Source organism: Musca autumnalis, unplaced genomic scaffold (genome assembly GCF_047663935.1).
Source record: "Musca autumnalis isolate F117 unplaced genomic scaffold, ASM4766393v1 scaffold_1, whole genome shotgun sequence".
Taxonomy (NCBI): domain Eukaryota; kingdom Metazoa; phylum Arthropoda; class Insecta; order Diptera; family Muscidae; genus Musca; species Musca autumnalis.
In genome coordinates this window covers 333,551,980-333,577,577 of record NW_027411644.1, presented here as the reverse complement: position 1 = coordinate 333,577,577, position 25,598 = coordinate 333,551,980, and the positions used below count along the sequence as shown (strand labels likewise).

Sequence of the window (25,598 nt, the reverse complement as noted above, 5' to 3'; positions counted from 1 at the left end):
CGTAGTCAATAATTTTTGGTATTATGTAAAATTTTCGACTACGTCTGTTTTGTAATAGATTGCAAATATACAGGGTGTTGAAAATTATTAACATTTTCGACAATTACACGCCACCCTGTTATAAAAAAGAAAACAAAAAAAATAGAGTCAGTTAAAATAAAAAACAATTATTTATTAATAAACCATATAAATGTTAAGTGTGGGTTATTTTATATCTGACGATGAGGATGAATATACTCCGAACGATTTAAACGTAAGACGAAAACAGTTACGACAAGAATCAAACATATTTTCCATGACTGATACTCAGTTGCTGTTGCTGAAATCCATTTCTGTGAGGGGTATTTGTGACTAGTGTGCAGGGATCCTGGTTCGCTTGGAACTGTTGCTCATTTCCATGAGTGATACCTATGCTTACAGGGGTTATTGTGCGGGGATCCTGATTCACTACGACCTGCTGCTCTTTTGCATGAGACCTGCTTACGCTTTGGGGAGTAACTGTGCAGGGATCGTGGCTTTCTAAATCTTCATGGATTATACATGCTTCAAACAGTTCTTCTTCAGTGGTTGTTTCTCGAAGCGTTGAAGGCTGCTGGATTCCAATTGACTGATTGCACGCGTTTACAATTGTATCCAATTGTAACAAGCTTGATGCTGCTTCTTCCGTGTCTGTTAGTATGTACTGCTTGAAGGATCCTCCACCTGTAGCACGAAACTCCGCCTTATTGTGAACTAACTTCTTCCTTAACTTGAATTTGTAGTCAGCCCAGACTTTCATCCAACCCTCACCTGTTCGTACTGGCGGTCCTAAAATGTTGAGTTTCGTACTAATTTTATTCCACTCTTCTTTCACGCTAATTTTTTTTAAAACATGTGCAATATTATAAAATTTATACGAATATATAATCTTTTTGTTATATAGACACATACCCTTTGTTTAAATTCATTTTATTTGTTCGTTTTTATTAACGTTTTAGGAAATTTGTCTGTTGTCGTCAACAAAATCTCTAACGACAAATTTCACAGCGTTTCTCGTAATAAAACGCCTCTCGTGGTAGCAAAATTGTAAAAGAATGGCATACAGAGTTGTAATATCTCGTATACGACATACATAATACCAATTAGTCGTTGCGAAAATGTCGTGTACGACATACATAATACCAATTAGACGTTACGACACGTCAATTTGCAATTTTGGATACGACTACGCCAACCGTAATAAGGCTGAATATCAACCGTTCTTTTGTTTGCGCATAATAAAAAAGTTAAACAACCGAATAGTGGTAAATACGATACATCCTGGTGTAAACCCCTTGAGGCCATTGGCACATTGTGGCTAGAAACGTTGGGGAAACTTTAAAAATAATGCGAATAGAAGCACCCAAGTATTAGTTGGGACTCTTATTTCCGATACATAGCCCAGAGTACTTCGCAGAGGAAGTTTTGAAAACAATTTGAGAAGTTATACAGCTCCCAACTTAAACAACACAACGGTCAAGAACCCATTGTTTCAACCAACAGTTAGTAAAATATCCTCATATGGCTAAATAATGGAGGTTTTTTTTATATTTTTTGTTATTAAATCTTATTTTTAATATAATTTATTGAAAATAAAATAAAAAAATTTTATTGGGTCGCTTAAACCATATAAAACATTGCATTTTCTACCAGTGTTTCATAAATTGTCTTTCTTTGGGAATGTCTATGGTTTCTTGGCCAGTGTATAACTTTTTAAATTGTTTTCAAAACTTCTTCTGCGAAGTACTCTAAGTCATATATCGGAAATAAGAGCCCCAACTAATTCTTGGAAGTTCCTATTAGCGTTATTTTTAAAGTTTCCCCAACGTTTTCCGCCAAAATGTGCCGATGGCCTTAAGGGGTTTACACAAGGATGTATTGTGTTTACCAATATTTGATTTTTTAACTTTTTATTATGCGGCAAACAAAAGAACGGTTGATATTAATCCACTTTCCGAAAGAATATTTTAAAATTTAAATGTTTATATGAGGAAAAAAAATTTTGATTTGAGGGTATTGTGAGATTTTCCCCAGACCATTGGAAAAGTGGTAGAAAGTGGCAACCCTGTTAGGATAACAAATGCAAATCCTTTCTAAGATGACACTACCATGCCCCAAAATACAAATTTAAGTCAAAAGTACAGTTAATTAACACCGATGACACTACAATTTTTAATAATATTCTATTGTTGCTTTTGTTTTGCAATCCCCGTTCTCGGGGATCAGCCAATATTATTGTTGTTGTTATCCCATCTAACGACAAAGTACAAAAACAAATTGTTGGAAGCTCTCTGTACATAATAAAGAACAACTGGCCACAATATATTACATTTTTAAAAATTGTAACGGATCCAAACATTGAATTACTGCAAAATCCTAGATTTTTTGCTTTTGATATGCACAACACTGTATGTACGTAAAAAACCTGTGTTAACATACATAAATCTTTGGAAATGTACATTGTCATTTACATTTGATTCGTTGTCACCACCTCCACGATCTTTCAATCCCAAGGTAAAAGGGCCAATTAAAGATAAGAATAACTCTTCATCACATGACAAATTCAAACTTGGTGGCGGTCCACCTCCTTCCCTGTACATCTCCCTTTTATAATAATAATAATTGTTCCACAAACATCCCAGATGGGACACTCACTCATTATAGTGTCTAGATGTCAAATTCATTAGGTACTTACAGAAAGTTAAATATAGGTCAATTTTATAATAAGATTACCCGAAAGCGGTACCGCGGTTCCTATGGGGAACTATTACAGGATTTCAACAAAGCACTTATGAATTTTTTTGTTTGGACACCCGAAAATGATGAAACGAAGTTCAAATGCCAAAGGAAAGCCATAACAAGTTAAAGAAATAAAAATATTCTTACGTTTTTGCTGGGATGTTAACTTTCTTTTGACTCGTAAAATTGTTGGTTATTTTTTTAAATCCTCATTTTATCTCTAATGAAGCATTTGAAGTCCTAATATTTTCTGGATTTTAATTCACCACTAAATACCTAAAAAAATACATGTATCATGTCATATATCAGTGAAATAATGATATTTAAACTACAATTTTTGGTGTTAACTTTTTTTTTTGACTCTGACTGTATGTATAATAATCCCACAAAAACATATGAAGATCGGATCATCCGTTTTCGAGCTACAGTGGACACCGCATTCAAAAATCCGCTGCTAAAAACCTAAATTGTACGGTAATACAGATATTTCCTTGGAGTGTAAAATTGTGTCCCTATCATTTTTTGGTTTTTGTAAAATTGACATTATGGAATATTCTTTTGTTATTTTATGGAAATAAAACAATAAAAAAACAATAAAACGGTATACTTGGAATTTCATAAAAATCATGTCTTTCCCTAAAACTCGAGATTATGCCGTGTATGTAAACTTTTGTCCCTCACTGTATATTTAATTAATATAATGAATTTGTTTTCAAAATAAAAAAAGAATTTTACCAAAACTTGTGTTCCAAAACTTGCAAAATTGTACAAGTAAGTAAACAACCAAAGTAAAGCTGTCGCTAGGTCCTACCGATAGCAACAGTGTTGTCAACTTTTATTGGTACTTTTCATTCATAATTTTGCGTTTTGATTTTTTCGGTAACTCAAAAAATGAGTTACCGACAAAAATCGCTAAAAATTAAAACAAAAAATTATAAATGAAAATTAAAAATAAATGTTGACAACACTGTTGCTGTCGGTAGAACTTTTCGACTACTTTTTATTGGTCGCTAACTTACCGAATAACATCGTTAATTACCGAAATTATGAGCCTTTCAAGCCACCTGCCACACGATGAAATAAATTTCATAATTACGCGTCCTTAGATCGAATTCCATGCTATAGAAATTTTATGAAATTGCTATAGTGAGGTGCAAGTTTCACAGTTTGGTAAGTCCCGGTCCACACTAGAGCGATTTAAATGAAATTTGAAATTTTTCGTGAAATTTGGCGTTCTTAGATCGAAAATATAATATATTGAAGTGATTGGTCCATTTTTACGTATTTTACGGCTTCCTAATATTTTTTTGAAACTATTAATTGCTGACAAACTGTGCAGCACAAAATATTTTGTGGTTACCTGATGCAAAAATGTAAAAACTGTTCCAAAATTCTTGGAACAGTGCTTTACATAAGGTGTAGTATGTATGTTCTTAAATATACTTGCCTAAGTAATTCCAAGTAAAAACAATCTTTTTTCAATAATTTGTATATTTTTTTGTTTAATTTCTCCGATTTTCTTGTTATGCAATAATTTAAATAAAACATTTTTTTTTTTGTTTACAGTATATTTTTAATATTGTATTTAATTTACTTATTTTGAAATAACTCTTAAGGAAAATACAAAACAAAATATTTCACAGTTATTTGTAGAAGAAGTAATTGTCTCTTGCTCAGGAGGATTTTGTTTGGTAAATAAATAAATATGCACAGTGTTTTCTTTTTTAAGAACGAAATAAAATTATTAAAACAAATTGTTATAAGTAAAAGGTTATGAAACAGACAGGAGAGACAACAATATTGGTGAGGATATTAAAAATCTACACAAAAAATTTCAGATAAAAGAAAATAAACATGCTTCGTTTTCAGTTTGAATTTCGTTTTTCGAAAGGGGAGATGATAAAGAAGATGATTATTATAAAATAAATAATATAAAATAGTTCTAAACATTAATGATTACCTCTAAAACGGTTAGTGTTGTTGTTGAGATTTTATTTTATTTATTTTGGCAATTCTACATTAAGAATTTGTTTTTACACGTTTTCATATCAATCAGTTCTATATCGTTAAGAAGTCGCGCTTTTGTAGTTTTATCGTTTTAGTTGTTTGTTCTAATCTGTTCTGGTAGATTTATATACTAGGTTTATAATATTTAATAAAATTATATTTTTTCATATAAATGAGATCATTTGAAAGTCCAATTCAAATGTAAAAAATTTGAGAATTTGTTGTTAAAAAAATAAACTTAAATTGCTCTGTAACAATAATTACAAAACTTTTATCGCTTGCTGTACCGAGTGTTATCCGGCTCACAATGTGTGGACCATGGAGCATATTGATTGAGCTGCAAAGCACTTTGGAGTAGAAATGGTAAAGTTTATTTTTAGTATTAACTAATGCACTTTACGCCTGATGTTTGTTTTCTGGTGGCGTAGTGGAGGTCGTGGTTACCACAAATTTCAATGACAACGTTGTGTTGGCACATCTTTGTCTTTGACTGTTCTTGTCGCACTTGTCATTTGTTTTTTTCTGATCAACAGATTTATTCTCTTCAGTAGTGCCTTCCGTTGCTGCAGTTAGTTCATTCGACGCGTCCTTTTGTAAATCGATTTGCACTGCTTGTGGCGTACTTAATACTTCGGTTTCACTATGAGTATTGTCTAATAGATTGTACGTTTTTGCGATGTCAACTGATTGTGTCGACAGCGGAGAGGAAGATGATAATTGTGATGCCGTTGCTGCTGACGACGATTGTGATTCTGATAGGGACATTGATGATGACGATGGCATGCATAGTTTGTTTTTGCGTAAGTTGTAGCTTTCTAAAAATAAAAAAGAGAAACACAGAAGAAAACAATTATTATTTATGGCTTTCTTTACTTTTTCAGAAATAATAAAGCGAATGTAATCTAGTGCACGCAAACATAAACATTCCCATATCTGTATATATGCACCCACAGATAAGCCGTGTCAACCCAATATGATGAACAATATAAACATTATTGTTTTTTTTTTTTCATTTCCAAAATAGCAAGGTGAATTGTGCGCTGCAATTGCACTAATAAGTGCCATGTATATGGCCGATGGAAATAAAGTAGGGGTAAATGGAACGCCGCATTCGTATCTAGATTAACCTTGAAAAAGCAAACAATAACAATTTGATTTAAATATTAGCCGTAGTCTACGGAATATGCATTATGAAAATATGGTATTGATGAAATAATTAACACACCCCTCCTCACCTTGTGTAATTACCCAGCAAAATTTTAAGGAAGTGGTTCCATGAGATGCCATGATTTCACTGGATCTTTTGCATTGGTTCAAATGAAGTCGTGAAAGATCCGATCTTTTCATCACCATTTGAACCCATTCAAAGGAAGTCGTGATAGATCCGATATTTTCATCAGCATTTGAACCCATTCCATCGATCCAATAGAGATGCATTTTGTGTTTTTATTTATACACATGTATATATATTTTCTTTTACTTATCTAAGATTTATTTAAGCTATGTAAGATTTATTACGCTAGGAAGTCCCAATCATTGAGCAAAAAATAGAGTCGGACTGCAATCTTTGGTATAAAATTTTTCTTGTCTGCTCTAGGGAGCCCTGCTCTACAAGTCGAGTTGTAGATCCCTATATTTTCAAAATGTTCGTAAAATAAAATTCACGAAATAGTAATTTGCAGTTAGAGTCCATGTCGAAATCTGTACTGCTGATCGGAACTGAAAAACCTTTTGTAAGATGAATCAATCAATCAGTTGCGGAGGAATTAAACTATGTTGCGAGTAGCGGCGGTGCTTAAACTGCAACAGATGGACGGCCGAATGTCAAGTATCTCAATAAAGTTCCCAACCTGTCGCTAGCCACACACATCGTTCCCGAAGTCTGGAAAATATACCAGCTACTGAAGCCAAGCAAGTATGCCAGCAAAGGTAAATCGTAAATCGCTTTAGTCGCCCGTAACAAAGACCCCAGCATCAGAAATAACTGTCTAGTTGCCGATCAATAACATGAGATCCGCAAGCAGCACAACAACTGCGCTACATGCCATCTCTACTCATATTAATCGAGGACTCAATCAAAGTAAGCCGTGCGATAGAACAGTGATAGTAACCCTTTGAGATTGCCAAGCACTCCACGCTGTTTGAGTTCATCGAGCAGACTACGGTCCGGCCAAGTTTGAAACGTTGGATAATAAATTATACGTTTGGACGCCTGTAGCGCGTAGAATTTAGGATTAAGATGTCCGAGACCCGTAGAGTGAAACTTGGAGTTGTCCGAGGTGATATTGCAGGAACTGTCTAACCTATAACGTATGCGGGTGACTGTACGATCTTGCTGTCAGGTGCCTTCCCTGATGAAATTTGTGAAGGGCTGAACTCATTTTTGTCTGATCTTACCTCCCTTTTCCACGCGAGGAATATACAAATATCAGCCAATAAATCTACGGCCACTTTGTTCACCACCTGGGCGTCAGAGTTGAGAACAATAGAGTTTAATGTCATGGTCGCTGGGAGCAGAACCAGGATCAACAAGCCTATCAAGCAGGTTTAAGAAGTATTCACATGAATGCAGTAACAGATTCAATAAACTATCTATCGTCTGCATGCGGTCCTCGGAGAACGTCGACCATCTATCGCAGCTGAGAAGCGCCAGCTGTCAGGACAAACCAGAGTAGTTTTGGGTCAATACGCTCGGGATGGTGCAGACGTCAAAATTCCTATAGGGCAAGTACTGATGACACCGTGGAAAACATCTGCCCAGCATACTGCACAGGCCCCCACGACACACGGCTCCTTTTCAATTGCCCTACCAATCCTGCTAAGAAACTTAAGTTTGCAGCTTTGTGGTTACAAACCATATAAATAGCGAAATAGCCACATTCTTACGACTGATAGACCCAGAGTCAGATTAAGCAGAAAAATGAGAATACAAACATATTAACTACTGTTACAACAACCAGAACAAACTGCAATTATAAATGTAAACTTTATGATGACAAATAAATTATAGTTATTTCATTAATTCCTTTGAATTAATAAAATAAAAAAAAATGAAAATCATTTTTCAATACAGCATTTTCCATTTTCCGAACAAGACGTGAAAATTACATGCCAAAGGGTTGGTGGAAATGACATGCCAAAGATTAGTGAAAATGCTATTCTTGGGAATTGGTTAAGATGGCATGCCAAAGGATTGGTATAGATGCCATGCCAAAGAATTGTTGAAGATGCCATTCCATCGAGTTAGTAAAGATGACATGCTTAGGATCTGAAAATGAATTGCATCTTTTGGGGGTCACGCTCTTGTAAAAAGAATGAGTGAAGATGCTGAAAAAATGGCATTCCATTTCACTTGCACCCATTCTTTAATAGCATCTTTGGCATCGAACATTTTGCTGGGTACTGTTGACATAGAAAATGTTATAACGGTGACTATTACGGCAGTTGTCTGATCGTGAGGTAGGAATGAGTGGTACAATCCTCGAGCATCCATTGAATCAGCAATGTAAAATTATCCGACATTTATAGCGGTTTAACGATCATAATACGAGAGCATAGTAGTTAACAGTGTAAATTTCATACAAATTCCATGCATTCTTTGGTGATGCTTTGGAAACTTTAGAAGCGGGTTTGTAGAATAATGTTGTACATTTCTGATTGAGTTAAGGTCCAAAAATTATATCAGACCTTATTACAAGGCTTCTGCATGTACGTTGCCCCTTGGAATGCTTTGAAAACTATAAACTTTATGAGAAAACTCAGCAATTTGTATATTTAGCGAAGCTCAGGAGCATATATTATCTACAAGAACAACTTCAACGCGCTCTATGATCTCAAAATTATTGGTCCCACTGTATTTTCTGGGGTTTTATAAACTACCAGCCTGAAAAACTCAAAGAAATCTGCAAGGGTCCGCTTTAACGAGGTATACGCGAAGTCTGACCTTAAATAAAGGCAATTAATCCACAAATATGTTCCTATTTTGTCAAAAAGATATCATGGACAGCCAAAGATGTTTGATAAAGCAATAAAATGTAAAATTTGTATTGCTTATTCCATAAATTTTACGGTAATCTTAATATTTCATTGGGTGTTGGTACACTTTTTCCCTATTATTTTTTTAATTTTTATAGAATTAACGTTACTCGTATTATGGAATATATTTTTGTTGTATTTAGTTTTGTTCATTGGGCATATGAAATAGAACTATGTACTTGGATTTTCATAAAAATTTTTCCTTACCCTTAAAACTCGAGATTTATAGGGTGTATGTATACTTTTTTGGTTGACTGTATGTGCGGAAGTGTCTACATGCTACACATGGAATGCAACAACCAAAAATTTCAACAAAATAAACAAGGAAAAACACGTTTAGAAAAATCTAATTTTATTTTCCATCCAACCACTTGACAGTTTGTAGGCAGTTCATCCTTCTATCGCAGATATCAGATGTTATGTATAACGAAACTTTGGCCTTGCAAACGTTAAGATATAAGCAATACTACAACAATTGGGAATACCCAGTCCTGAAATATCCCAAAAAATACTACAAAATATGTATGCATGCAAATATGCAAAAATATGTAATGCATCCCTATTAAATCCTCAACATCTAACTGAATATAACACAATAACAACCACTATGAACCGCGATTATTTGTCGTACTGGAGAAACGTTATTGATCTCAGTAGTTTGGCACGAATCAAGTCGGAAAGCAACATTGTGATAGCTATAGATTCATCAGTAGTGGGATTCTGTAACTTTTTTTCTACCGAACGAAAATTTTCGGTTGAATTACCGAAAGTGCTATTCTGTAACTCAATGTTATCGATACAAAAATGTTAGCGACGAATATCGGTAGAATGACGGAATTTAAAAGAAGATGCACGTCATTTCAAAATGAAAAGCGTATACGAAGTATATAAATTATTCTAATTTTTAAACGTTTCTTGTTTTTTTACGAGAAATAGGAAAAATCACACCTTAAACGAAATAATGCTCATGCAAAGTTAACATAATTCAAATTTCTAATGAAATTATTTAAATCACTATTGTATATAAAATAAGTATGTTTCAAATTACATGTAGAAAAATTCAACTTTAGGACATGTAGCCTTTTGCAGGGTTTACCTTCTCTATAAAGATTTTTTTGAAATATAAGCCATGGAATTGACATTTGAAACCCAGTGGGTTTATTAAATATTAAAAATCATAGTTAAAACTACGTTTATATACATATAACTATATTTACTTTTTTTATTTATTCCAGTGGAATTTAATTGTCAAATCCATTGGATATACGTATAAATTCTCATAACCCGGCAAGTTCTAATGTAAACATGGTGTAATATTCGACAAATTGGTTGAATTGTTTGAAACGGAAGATTTAAAATCCTAACATTTAATATGTATATTTTGAACATGAATATTTAAATTGTGTATATTGATATTTTATATCAGAATTACGTATTATCACGGAATATGACGACCTAATATTAGGTGTGTACGATAACTTTCCCAGCAAAAATTACTCAGTCAGTTCCAGCAACCTCTCTCAGTGAATTTTACTCTCTCAAGCAAGAAAAATTGCAGAAAGTTATCGAACAGCATTTTGCAAAAACTTGCAAGGAATCAACTGTTTTGAAAAAGAAGAAGAAGAAGAAAAGTTTTTGCATCAATTTGATGTTCTTGTTTTCCATGTTTTTTTTATATTTTCAGCTTTTGATGTTTAATTTTTTGATATTTAAATATTTATTTTTGTTTTCGAATAAAAAATAAAACAAAACAAATGTTTTCAAATCAGCTGATCAGACTTGCAAATTTTTGCGGGACAAATTTTCCCAGCAAAAATTTGCAAGTTCTCAGTCACAAAACTCTCCAAAAATCTCTCCAAACTCGCTCTATTTTGCTGGATAATTTTGTTATCGAACAGCATTCAGCAATAATTTGTACGAATTTGTACAAATTATTGGGTTATCGTACACACACCTATTGATTAAAAATGGGAGAAAACTGCAAAAGAATTAAAAAAATAACGGTACTATTACAACATACAAAGTGAACGCAGACTTTTTGGGGCTCTAATTTAGCAGTTGTAACACCTTTATACCGTTATATTCGTAATAGTGATACATTTTCTTGAATTTTTCTTTTTATTCTGGTACTAAAGAGTGTCAATTACATATTTATAAAAGAAAACATGTTCTGATTTACCCATTTATTAATGTTTTAGTATCATTTTTGAAAAGTTTTAAGGTGAACGCAGACTTTCTGGGCTATGTGTATGTAATTGCGAATAGAATTGGCTAAAACACTATCACAAATAAGAAAAAAAAAACAAAGAACCTTTCATCAAAATTAATGTATTTAGTGCCAATAACAGTGGGTACTATAAGAATATCATTGCTGCATTGATGTTATTATTTTTAGTAAAAGGTATAATATTTTTTCGGTCGGAAAATGTTGACCATGTATGTTAGTTAGGGTTATGACTTTTTTACAACCTCGTATCCCTGTATCATATTTTGATGAGTTTTTACCTAAGATTAGATAAAATTTGAATTATACAGTGGCTCGATTGAAACAGCTCACGCAATTACCAATGTTTGAAGTCACTATAAGCAGATATATAACTGAAAATAAGCTTTGGAACCACACGACATAAACAAAATAACATAACCTTTTGTTTATCACTAAATTTATCATCATATCATTACATACAGTGGTGGTCAATACTACATTTGCAACAAAATTGCACGATTTACGACATTTTATTAAAAATATTTTGTTTGAAAGTAAAAATAACTATTTTTTTTAAATTATTTATAGCTCATTGCTTCAAATACAAGAAACTAGCAAAATACAACAAAAATTTTGAAAAAATATGAAAAAACATAACACGCCTTAAAATTTAATGGTAACAACATATGCAACTGAAACAAATCCGATGGAAAGTTTTTGATCCTTGGACCCATATCCTTGTTTCTCCCATACGAAGAAGTATGACTGATATCAGTTTCAAAATTTTATTCACTGTTAATCTTCCCAAAACAAATACAAATAATTTCAATCATACAAAAAAATGATATTTTACAAAACATTGAAGATTTTTTTCATCGGATTTAATTCAGTTGCATATGTTTTGACCATTAAATATTAAGGCGTGTTATGTATTTTCATGTTTTCACAAATTTTGTTGTATAACGTGCCAAAACTTTTTATTTTCTTATATTTGAAGCAATGAACTATAAATAATACTTAATTTTACTTTCAAAAAAGATATTTTAAATAAAATGTTCTAAAATGTGAAATTTTGTTGCAAATGTATTAGCCGACACTGTATATATAATTTAATATCATATATAATTTTATTTCATGAGTCATACCAATTAAAAGTGGTTTGTGCGGGAACTTTTTCAATATTTAAAATAGAATAAAACTTATTATAGTCAATAATGAGCCAAACGTCATTCATTCGTGCAACAGAAAATAAGTGTATTAAAAAAATTATCCCATAGATTTTTTTTGTTTAAATTTCGAAGTGGTTTTTGCGTGACTTTTTTTAATTCTTAAAAAGAATACACGTTACTTTAGCCATTAATAGACAAAAGTTCGTGAATTTCCGCTACAGGAAATCTTTTTTAAAAAAAGATCAAAAAGTCATAACCCTAATGTATGTATATATGTACGTACAGTCTGTCGCAAAAGTTAGTATACACCGTTGAAACCAAAATGTATTAGGGATAAATATCACTATAACTTATTGAAAACAACAAACAATTAGTTTTATTTGATAGACAAGAAGGTTGTCTTCCGTAATAAGAATTAAAAGTGCGCAATATTTCCATACATTACCAAATGTACGGTTCGAATCCCAAAAATACCAAAATTTATGTCGCAAAAGTTAGTATACAACGGAGAATCCTCGTGGAACTGTATAAAAAATTATTGATATTTTTGAACAAAATGAAACTAAATCTGTACCTAAGATCATAAAGAGTGTATTAATTGGTTTTAATGGCAGTTATAGTACTTATAGTGACAAGTACAACGTTCACTGGATCGTAAAATCCACAAAAAATGGTCATCTACAAATACAACAACTGTAGCGACAAAATTCCGGGTGTTATGTCCTGTTTATGGATTCTAAAGCCATGATATGCTCAGCAAAGCTCTAAAGTTTCAATATGGGGTGATCTTGATTGAGTTTCGGCTTGTCCTGTTTGAAAAACAGGAATTTCTTGAAAGAAACCCATACTTTTGACGCCATTGTACTTTTGAAACATGCAAAAATCCTTAATTCTTACATATAAGGACTTTCCTTTTTAGTTAATTTTCTCACAAATATTGCCCCTTTTCATATTCCCACCAAAAGTAAATAGTAGGAGAACCTCAAGGTCCGTTGTAAGCCCTACAGTTAAACTGTCCTACCGGCCGTTTAGCAGTATCGAACATGCTTCTCGTGTCCCCAGTGTCTAATGTGCTAATAATGTCTAATGAACTACTTCTAACTGATCCATTTAGTTGTATTTTGGTCCTAAGTGAAGCGAACACAGCTTTTCAGAACGTTTTTGCACAATCCATGCGTTATAACAGCAGAGAAAGCTCTGTATTAAAATATTAAATGAGCTATCATATCCTTCTGTGGTGGTGGATTATCACTGTAGGGCTTACACCCGAACTTGAGGTTCTCCTACTATTTATTTTTGGTGGGAATGTGAAAAGGGACATAATTTGTGAGAAAATTAACTGAAAAGGAAAGTCCTTATGTGTAAGGATTAAGCATTATTACATGTTTCAAAAGGACACCGGCCTCAAAAGTATGGGTTTCCTTCAAGAAATTCCCGTTTCTTCAAACAGGACAAGCCGAAACTCGATCAAGATCACCCCATATTGAAACTTTAGAGCTTTTTTGAGCATTTCATGGCTTTAGAATCCATAAACAGAACATAACACCCGGAATTTTGTCGCTACAGTTGTTGTATTTGTAGATGACCAATTTTTTTGGATTTTACGACCCAGTGTACGTTGGACTTGTCACTATAAGTACTATAACTGTCATAAAAACCAATTAATATACTCTTTATGATCTTAAGTACAGATTTAGTTTCATTTTGTTCAAAAATATCCAGAATTTTTTACACAGTTCCACAAGGATTCTCCGTTGTATACTAACTTTTGCGACATAAATTTTGGTCTTTTTGGGATTCGAACCGTACATTTGCTAATGTATGCAAATATTGCGCACTGTTAATTGTTATTACGGAAGACAACCTTCTTGTTTATCAAATAAAACTAATTGTTTGTTGTTTTCAATAAGTTATAGTGATATTTATCCCTAATACATTTTGGTTTCAACAGTGTATACTAAATTTTGCGACAGACTGTATTTGTGTATTATAAATAATAGTAATACAATTAATTTAAAATAAACTACTATTCGAATAACATTTCATGATTTGTAAAAATGTACACACATCTCTACTGCAATTATAGCCAACAAACTAACAAGGGCATTTAGTTATAAAAAAAAAAACTACTCCAGCAGTGAATTCAATATTTTTGTTAATGGAGAGAAACCTGTTTTTATGAGAGAAAATTCACAAGCAGATAGGGTGTGGGTGCGGCTGCAGTGTGAGTGAATAAAACAATGCTTTGTTGCTTTCTAATCGAACATACAGTTCTCCAAAAAGAGAAACAAAAACAAATGCACATTTATAGAGGAGGGTGAGCGATACAAAACAGTTTCTGCATCACATAAAATGACGTCAGTGGATCGAATGCCCAAAAGTGATCTGTAAAAGTTAGTATCATAGTTGCAGAAACAAATTGCGCAATATTAGATTTTGTTAATATCGATGTGAAATGTAGCTTGTAAGTCGGCCAATAGAAAAGAAAATTACGCAATTTCATTATGAATATATACAGTTTGTCAAGTAATTGTTTTCGAACTAAGAAAAATAACATTTTCTGTATTAATTTATAAAAATTAACTTAGCATTTGGAGTTCTCAATGGTACAGAAACTTCCCCACCAAAAATTATGGATTAGGGTGGGGCGATTTGTGTGGAAGGAAAAAAACCTTAATGAGCCCTTCGCGTTGGCTGTTATATGTCAAAATATCCAAAAAACCTCAATAAAAAAACTTAAAGTCAAAATCGGGAGGCTCGATTTTCACGGTAGATATATGGTCCAGTGGACTTTTTTGCTCAGTTCAATCCCAGGAATAAGAAACGCGAAGGGCCCATGAAGTATTTAAAGCGCCCCGGCCTATTATGGATATAAGTCCAGGTCTTGGTATACCCTTTATATAACGGTACCACACGATTTCAGGACTAAATTGACTATAATTTTGTTCTCAGTGGTCAAAAAATTATTTACTAAAAAGTTAAAACTAAAAAATAATTTACAAAAATTAAGTTTCAGTGTTTTATTTATAAATGCATTTAAAACTAGAAAATAATTTGTCGCTTAGCCTCAATAAGTATATTCTTTCTCATGATGGAATCTCAACATCTGACAACAAATACGCATTTTTATAAAATCTATTGTTAAAAATTTAAATAATTTTTCCTGATAATCAAGATTACACGGTCGTTATCGGGATTCAAACAGAAGGACTTTATTTCCGAATGAAATTACCTGTATCTTTTCTGAGCACACTAGCCGGTTATTGTCGACACATGTAGGTATGCCTACCCATGTCAACGATGGAGATATATTCGCAACACTTAACCATTTCTAAACTCTCAGAGGTCACTTTTTCTTTAATATCTATACGCAGATACATTCATCTCAACAAAACAGCAATTGTTGTGGTTAATTTATATTTTACATATATCTATCTATTTTTGAAAATTGGCGGGAAAATATACAGAATGAAAAATGAAAACTTAAAAACCTAGAACTTTTTAGCGCAAAAGTTGTGTACATCCTGACAAAAATAAAACATACACATATTTGACAACTGTACCAAAGCAGCAGAATGCATTCTTAGCAGTTTCAATTAGATGATTAGTCGGTTGGAGCGGGGTGACGATATTGTTTATCTATTTATGTATTTGTTTTAGTTGAAAACATAAAACAGAATCACGCACACTTACGGTTTTGTTCTACAAGAATAAACTTTTGAGTTTCTGCCAAAAACAAAAAGACCATTGACGATATTATAAAATGGCGGGAAAATGTATGCGGTATTTTTATTTTAAAATATACTTATGTCAAAAAGTACGTAACATCAGAAATAAACGATGTATACATAGGTATGTAAGATGAAGTAATTTTACTTTTGTTTGTTTTTTTTTTTTTTTTTTGTATTTTTTACATATTTACGGAGGGTACTTTTTGTGGTTCTGTTTACAGCCGTGTAATGTATTTGTTGTGGAAGTCCATCCTCCCGCACCTAATGGCAAATAATCTCTAAAAAATCCTACGATGACCGACGTAAACATAAAAAAAACTTTTAAAAAGAAAACATTTTGTATGAGTTGTGACAACTCCAAAATAATATTCAACGTAAGAATTGAATTTGAACTACGCCATAGCAGCATAGCAGGAAATATAAAACATTTAGCAATTGTGTTGATATTTTTTACTACGTTAGAAAAAACAAGTAGCAACGGTGTTAAGCTTGGCCCCGCCGAACTTGTTATACCCTCCACCACGAGTTGTATTGAAGTAAAACTGGACAATTAGTTTCCTTTCGTCTATGAAGGAAACTAAATACCAAATTCCAACACTTACTAGGAGGTACCATTCATTCTATGGGGGCCATATGAAGGCGTAAACCTATACCTACAAATTTCAGGTGGAAAGTTTTGCACCCCCAACGAAGACTGAATACCTAATTTCCGTAGAATATTGAGGCCACAAACTTCAAAATATCGAAAACTGGAATGTACCGTTCTATGGAGACTATTTGAAGGCGTAGACCTATACCAACCAATTTTATATGAAAACTTTTATACCCCAAATGAAGACTAAATACCAAACTTCAGCCATTTCGGTGGAATATTAAGGCTATAAGCATCAAAATACCGCAAATCGGGTGGTACCATTCTATAGAAGCTATATCAAAACGTGGACCGATATAAAACATTTGCAATACCAAACATACTAGTAGTAATAGAAACTTCTAAACCAAATTACAAATCTCTATCTTAAAAATTGCGAGCTGTATCTTGATTTCAACAGGCGGACTGACAGAGGGACAATTCTATATCGACTTAGAATTTTACCCTGATCAAGAATATATATACTTTATAGGGTATCCGATGAATATTTGGATGTGTTACAAAAGGAATAACAACTTTAATTATACCCTCCATATTATGGTGAAGGGTACAATTACAGTTTCGGCCAAAACTAAAGCACCCCCTCAGTACATTTTTTTTAAATGATAATTTTTTTAAGAAAACAAAGTAATACATTTATTTTTTATTTTTCTTTTTATTTATTTATATCTTTATTATTGGAAACAAAATAATAAGCAAATCAGAATTTAATAAACAAAAGTTAAAATTCAAAAAAACATTTTAGGTCGCAAATATAAGCGGACAAAACTAAAGCACCCCCCAATATGAAGTACAACAAAAACTATTGAAATCAATATTTTGTTGCGTATACTCTATTCTGGATGACACAATCACATCTTTTAGGCATAGAGGATACTAAATTATTAATTATTGCGGGCAAAATAATTGATTTTTGAAAAATTTAGCACAAATCCTCAAAATACTGAAATTCGGAAGTTACCGCTATATGGGGGCTATATCCAAACGTGAACCCAGGTCCACGATTTTTTGTGGATATGTTTTGTGACCACTGGGAACGCTAAGTACCAAATTACAGCTAATTTAGTAGGAAAGTTTGGCTTAAATACCCAAAATACCGAAGATCGGAAGGTACTGCTATAAGGGGGCTACACCAAAACATTTGCCGATATTGTCCATATTCATCCAAAAATGATGCTACATCATCCTCTGGTCAAATACTAAAAAAACGGCAGACGCCCGCTTATTCAGTCAACAAAAAAAAACCTTTCATATCGAATAAAAATGAAGGAGCCAGACTGGAAGACCCATTTGAACTGGAGTAGAAAAAATCGAGGACAGTGCGGTTTTCCGATGAATCTATGATTAATTTAAAGTAGTCAGATGGTAAAAGGCGTGGGCCAACTTGGCAACCGTTACATCCTAAATATTGCAAAGACACTGTAAAACATGGAGGCGGAAGGGTTTTTTGCTTGTCGTCGGCGTCTACCGTTCTTCTGTGAATCGTGCTTTTGCTAATTTTTAAGCGATTTTGTATTTGACCAGAGTATGTTGTAGCATCATTGTTGGATGAATATGAACAATATCGGATAATGTTTTGGTATAGCCCCCTTATAGCGGTACCTTCCGATCTTCGGTATATAACGGTAACTTCCCATTTTCAGTATTTTGGGGATTTAAGCTAAATTTTCCGAAAATCAATTATTTCGCCTGCAATAATTAATAATTTAGTACCCTTTATGCCTAAAATATGTGATTGTATCATCCAGAATAGAGAATACGCAACGAAATATTGATTTCAATAGTTTTTGTTGTACCTCAAATTGGGGGGTGCTTTAGTTTTGTCCGCTTATATATGCGACCTAAAATGTTTTTTGAATTTTAACTTTTGTTTATTAAATTCTTAATTCCTTATTTTTGTGTTTTCCAATAACAAAGATATAAATAAGTAAAAAGGAAAATAAAAAATAAATTTATTACTTTGTTTTCTTAAAAAAATTATCATTTAAAAAAATGTACTGAGGGGGTGCTTTAGTTTTGTTCGGGTCACATTTTGAACATACCTTTACATTGATGAAATGCAAATATGTAATTTTTAAAAGACTTTAATGTAAGTCAGTATATCTCAAAATGTCATGCACAGAGTAGTAAGAACTTCACATTATATTCCAACAGTAAGAAACGCAGAGATACTAAAAACTATGTGTCATCAAATATAGTTTCTGCAATAGCTATGGTAAATACATAAAACGGACGTTGGAAGCGGTGATTACTTCATAAGGAAAGTCATAGGATCTTTATATTACATACCGAATATGCTTAGGGTGTCTACTACATAGTCCAGTATACAAATATATAATATAAAGTCCATAACCGAAAATCGCAATGTAGACTGCTAACGAGATATCATTTGTCACATGTCTGTGAAAAGAAATTCGTAAACAACTCCAGCGTTTCTGCCCATTTTGATTTAGACGCTTACCAACACTGAAAATCTTTGTACGATAAAAAAACATGAATTTAAGTATAAAATCACATTAAATTAGAATAAAAAGTAAACAAAATTAATGCAAAAATGCTTTATTAATAATACTACATAAAATATGCCAACATTTTATTAATATTTAAGCAGATATTTCAGTGTGAATAATTATCCCGCGTGCCATATAGCGACATATACCATACGATAGGTAATCAAACTACCTATCCGACAGTACCCGATATATATCCCTTAACATTTTGGGACCCGAGATATCGTCCATTTCGTAACAAACAGTACCAGTTTGCCTAAAAAAGCAATAACATAAATAATAATGTTTTCAGTAGGACGAAATCGAAGGTTCCTAACGACGACAAATCAATCTTCGTATAAAAAATAAAATGTAGCGGCGTCCAACATATGCCCTAAGGTATATGTTGGAACCACAAAAAACAAGCTAAAAACGAGAATAAATGGCCACAAATCAGACCAAAATAACAAAGTAGTACTTCAAATTCTTCCCTTGCTTGCACTAAATGCTTCTTTTTTATTTATTTATTTATTTATTTTTTCCAAAAACTTGCCACCAGGCGGATATGCCCATTTTATTTGGTTGCAAGCAAGCTACATTGAATATTAAACTACATATATAAACAAAAAATGAATACAAACATATATCAATTATACAGTAAATGATGTTAAAAATACATTTAATACATTCTGTTTTGAAATTTTACTAAAATGAAACTATTTCAAAAATTATTATTTTATTATTTATTTATGTTTATTTTACTTTATATAAAGCTCTGTATTTTTTGTTGGAGTAGTTTAACATCCCTTCCATTTCCTGGAGTATAATAATTCAATCAATCAAAATATTTTATATTTAATATAGTTTTTTTTTATTTTATAATTACTGCCCCTATTTTTATACCTAGTAATTGTGTTTTGGAGTAGTATAGTCATCCCTCCCTTAAGTTACTTATTTTAAAATTTACTTGTTATCATGACATTATATTGTAGTGTACAGCCTTAAGGTCGAAAGACTGTGCATATGTGAATTGAAATAAATAAATAAAAAATAAAATAAAAACATAACCCCTTAAACAAAAAGCGTTAGTTCCAAAATACTCGTGTGGAAAATAGGATGTGCATAATTGGCTGTTGTTAAGGAAAGAAAAAATAAAATGTAATTATTGTTGAAAATATTTGTTTAAAATTTATATAATGATTGTTAATTGTTCTTTTTTAAAGAAAAAATCCCTGACGATGATCTTCGGAGAAGATCGAAATATTGGAACAATAAAAATAAAAAAGAAACCCTATTGTTTTTATTTTATGACGTAAAACCAAGCCAAAATCAAGAAATAATAATATGTTTTGTATATTTTCGCTTTCTCAATATTTTCAACTTTATATGCCCAGAATAGCGATTAACAAATAAGGTAGTCAAAACAAAACACGGCAACATTCGGCAAGAGAAAGCGCAACAACAATTCCTCGATCGCTGCTCTCCAACCAAAAACTAACATCGTTTGAGAATACAATCACAAATTGCTTTTGTTAAGAATTGTTTTGATATTTAGGCGCGAAAACACTACTTCACATTTTGTGTTTCCTTGCACCACATTTTCGTCACAATCCCGAAAAACGCAGATAAATAAAAACAAAATACCAAAAAAATTGCCAATGATTAAGGAACAACAAAAATACCGCACATTTGTTTTTTTTTCGTCTAGTGTTCGTTCTTCGATTTATTTGTTGATGATTTTAGTTTTTGGCGCGTGTTGTTCTGAAAAACGAATGTCACATACACACGCACATAAACTCCAATGAAATTGTTTGTATTTAATTTTGGCGCCTTTTTTTGTTCGACACAAAGGATGGGACTGAATAAATATATGAATAATCAAATACAAATTCGGAGTGCAGGGTATTTTAATCCTTACAAACTTAACGTTTATTATTGGAGTGAAAACTGTATTTGATGAAATTATGCCGATGCAGACGTGATTTCATCCCAAACAATGATTGCATAACGTGTACAACTCACTGTTCATCACAACCAGAAGAGTACAAGACCGTTGCGGTGGCGGTAGCTAATTCATGTATTAAAAGACAACTTTTGAAAATGTAATGCTAAATTTATCGCAGCTAATGTATTACCAAGACGGGTACAGAAAGGTGTATATTATGTATCGACAATGAAATACATTTTTAAAAAGCCAACAATTTTTTAAGAGCCTAGTATTACCAAGTACAATTTTCCACCTACAAGTACCAAAAATTTTAAAATGGACAACACTTGCCTAACAATTTTTGATGTGGAAAAACCTTCGGTTGATCAACTTTTGCACACAAAGGGATTATTTGATACGAATTGGAAAAAAAATCAAACCTGTCTGAATGCCCTCCTGAGAACAGCAACAGTATGCCTCCTCATGTCTTCAGTAGATCATCGTTCGTTGCAGTACTGCCATCCCAATGACCATCTGGTGGGTAGGCCCGACACACCCAGGCACATCAGGAATGATATCCACGCTGTGGTGGAAGATGTCCAACGATACAGGAGAGAACCCCTAGGTCAACAGGTATATCAAGAAGGTTTAAATAGCTTTCACGCGGACGCAGTTGCTAAGACCATAAGCATATATAGTGTGAATGAAGTCATCGGAGTACATCCCTCATTTATCACAGCTGAGGTCAGCGTCAGCTGCCACGACAAATCATAGTAGTTTTGAATCAACTACGCTCGGGATATTGCAGTCGCCTAAAATCGTATAGGCCAAATATCGCTCGCACCGTGAGAAACATTTGCCCAGCATGCGGCATGGGCCCGCACGACATACTGCACCTTTTCACCTGCCCTACCAAACCTACTGTAGATTGACCCAGACCCAGATTAAGCAGAAGAATGAACACACAAACCTATAATAAACACTGGTGCAAAAACAACAACATAATGTACAAAAGTGGTACAAATTAAAAAAAAAAATAGTTCTGTAACAGAGCTATAATTGGCATATCAACATGTCGACCATGATGCAATAAAAAGGTGACCCTAAAAGCCCAGCTGATGCCTTCCTTTGCTGTCAAAATACATTAAAAAAATAATAAAAAATATTGCACTTCAGCGAAAATGAAAGACAAGAGAAGACAAAGGTCTTAATTTGCGTTCTGGGTAACCTTACTAAATCAACCTTGATGCCAACGATTGTACCCAAAGTATGTTTATAGATAGAAGGTAGATGCATGAATTACAACAACCCACAATTTTACAAAACTAACATTGTTGTTATTGAATATAAAATGTCAAAGAAGATATTTAATAATAGGGGGTTCCAAATACATACGTTCTTATACATCCAGAAAATCTTCCAAAATACAACAGATTTGAATCAAAATGTATTAATAAAGCGTTTAGAACTTTAGGCCGAAATAAAGTATTCATTGGTAGCAAATTTCGAACATTTAAATTTCATAACATTTGGTCTGTTCCAGAACTGCAATAATCTACTAATTTCTACTATTTTTTTTTTTCGATAACATAAAGGAAACTTATTCAACTTCCAACTAAAACTACGCTATGATTAACCAACCGACTACGTTATAACCGAAATTACATTAAACACGCAAAACCGAAACCAACACTTATTTAAAAATGCTTTCGTTCGTAGAAACAAATAATTTTGGTTTACAATAAAATCTATTTTTTGTTGTCTTATTAGGACGAAGGTCATTTAAATATTTTATGTTGTGTTTGGATTTTGTGGCATATCTTTCCTTTACCGACAGCATTCGGAAAAATATGGAATAATTGCCAGCGATAGTGCTTTTTATGCTGATTCCAACGATGTATAATTGGGGAAATGTATATTTCCCGAGATATGGGCCTCTGAATTTCCGAAAATTCCCTTGTTTAAAGGCCGGCTACATAGAGAAAAATTAATTTAATAGAAATTTTGTTCCGGTCCCCGAGATTGGCTCCTGTCCATAGGAGAAAGTCTCAAATCCACGGCCGAAGGCCGGCTATTAAAACAAACTTACGATTTAAAAAAAAAAAAGTGAACTGTCGGTAAAGGAAATTTGTTCCGTTTACAATATAAACAAAAAAAAACTGACTTGTTAAACTTATAAAATTACCCCACAATAAATTGAAATGCGGATGCTTATAGAAAAGAAACGCACAGAACTTCGGAATTACTGTTATGTTATATGTTAAGTAGATACTTTTTCACACAATATCACGTCGAAAAAAGTGAAATTGTTACATATGAAACTAAAATTCTGCAAGGCAAGCAACATGATATCATTAACGGCGGATATGAAAACTAATATATCAAGTTCAAACATTTGTTAGTGTTAATAACCATGCTTTTAATACGAAACGAACTTAGGGGTTGATGATAAAACAAGCCATATGCGTTCTTATTAGAAACGTAATCCGAGATTTTTGTGAACAGATGGATTAAACATTTGCTTCGTAAACAAGGGTTGCTGGTATTTTATCCTTACACATAAAAGAAGAACTTAAATAACAAATAGTTAGGAATATAAAGTTATATGACGTCATTGGAAAGCTGATACCAAGGAAATCAGGTGTACTCTTGCTATTAAACTCTTAAACATGTACGCTAATGACATTGTAGCTTTTTCATCTGTCCATTATTATATGAAACTTGCCTGTTAATAACTTTTGCCTGGAATACGGCTTTTGACGTTCCACGTTTGATGTTGACGTCTGAACTCTTTTACCAGCTCCAGTCATTTCACTTGATGGCGATGACAGAGGTTTGCACTGCATGATGGGCGATTTGGCATCACAGTTCACTGTAGCAACCCTTTTTACAGTGCATTCTTCCTCCTGCAAGCGATGTTCATGCTCTTTCAGTTCATTGGCTATGAGTGTGGGCAGCAAGTGCGTTGGCTGTTGACTGGGGACAGAATCCACAACAACGTCACTGACGCTTGTCGCCATACCTTGGGATCTTAGGGCGTTAATATCGATATTGTAACGTTGCATCACGTACGAATGATAGCGTCTTGTCTCCTGCTGGAACATGTTGTTGATTTCGCCAGGTTGTGGCGACCCGAAAAGATTACGACTAATACCACGTATTCTATCTAAAGGTGGACGCCTTGGAGGCGTTTGCAAACTTGCTGTGGGAGCAGTTGCCGCAGAAGTAGAATTAGTTTGGGGCAACCCCATAACTTGCACCCTACAGGCAAACAATTCAACACTGCTGGCCGTCATTATTATTTTTTCTTCACTTGCAATAAAACGGAAAATTTAATTTCACTTTTTTGTCAGAAGAAAAGAATATTTTTTCTGTGTTTACTGCATCAACTCAATTTTTTCACTTCTCTCTCATTAATTATTTATGAGTTGCTTTTTTGATACATCTCCTGTTTTATTATTGTTACACACTTGCACTGCGAAAAAGAAACTGCTTTCAGTTTTCCATTTTTTGTTGAATTTTTCTTTTTGGAATGAAGTCACACATAGCAGATTTATTCTGATTTTCTCTTCCCGTACAGTCCGCCATCCATGCACTTTTTTACGTTTATTTTTTAATTCTTTCTTCTTGCTTCTCTTCTTCACGATGCTATTTTTGTTCGATGTAAAATCATGAAAATATTTTATTGAACGGATTTGTTAAAGAAAAAAAAAACATTTTAAATACATTAAAAAAAATTTTTCTTTCCGCGTCACAACATCCGAAGACTTGAATAGCAAATTTGAGAATGACAACAAAAGAAACAGAATACAACGTCGAAGCCAGTCGTATGAAAATCAGCGGCGCTGCTGCACGTTTTTTACGATTCGAGCCGCCATCGATATAGTCGCCGTCAAATCGGGGGAAAACGGCGCTACGACATGAAAGCTCTGTTCCAGAACTAAAAAGTTTTTACAATTTTTACCACTTTTACACATTTTGCGTTCCCGTACACAAAATTTATATGAAAATCGTTTACGACTTTTACAACTTTTACGACTTTTACCACTTTATAAAGTACGGGAACAGGCCAGAAGTTTCATGGCATACATACCCAGCAAAAAGTTTCGAACTTGTGCAATGCCGAGTTATGATTTCACTACATCCTTCGATGCAGTCCACACTGACCCAGCAAAAAAAAATGGAAGTGGTGCAAGTTGGAGTGAGGATTTCATTACATGCATGGATGCGCTTCCAATGGACTAATGAAAAAGGCAATCCTTTTCCTCACATTTGGATTACATCCAACAAGCACTTTTATGTATAAACGATAAAAAATTCAATTTTCATTCAACAAATGAAATTAAAGTAATACGGCTTTTATATTATAGTTTTTTGCAGGGTTAACCTTCTTTATGAGGATTTGTTTGAAGTATATACAATGGAAATGACATTTGAAACCCAGACCCACTGGGTTAACCTTGTTATATGTAAACGGCCTATAAGAATAAATTATTATTAATGGCCTGTTCCCGTACTTTACAAAGTGGTAAAAGTCGTAAACGATTTTCATACAAATTTTGTGTACGGGAACGCAAAACTCGTAAAAGTGGTAAAAATTGTAAAAATGGAGTGCTTCCTAGCTG

The 25,598-nt window shown here is 33.1% G+C and overlaps 1 protein-coding gene across 1 annotated transcript; it reads right to left on the bottom strand.

Moving 5' to 3' along the window:
- Nucleotides 1-4,230: 4,230 nt before the first annotated feature.
- Nucleotides 4,231-24,811, bottom strand: LOC141390253 (uncharacterized). Its single transcript, XM_073963087.1, has 2 exons — nucleotides 23,699-24,811; nucleotides 4,231-5,579 (listed from the first exon to the last, which is right to left on the bottom strand). Exons 1-2 carry the CDS (start codon nucleotides 24,267-24,269, stop codon nucleotides 5,161-5,163), a joined length of 990 nt encoding a protein of 329 aa, XP_073819188.1. The 5' UTR covers nucleotides 24,270-24,811; the 3' UTR covers nucleotides 4,231-5,160.
- Nucleotides 24,812-25,598: the final 787 nt, after the last annotated feature.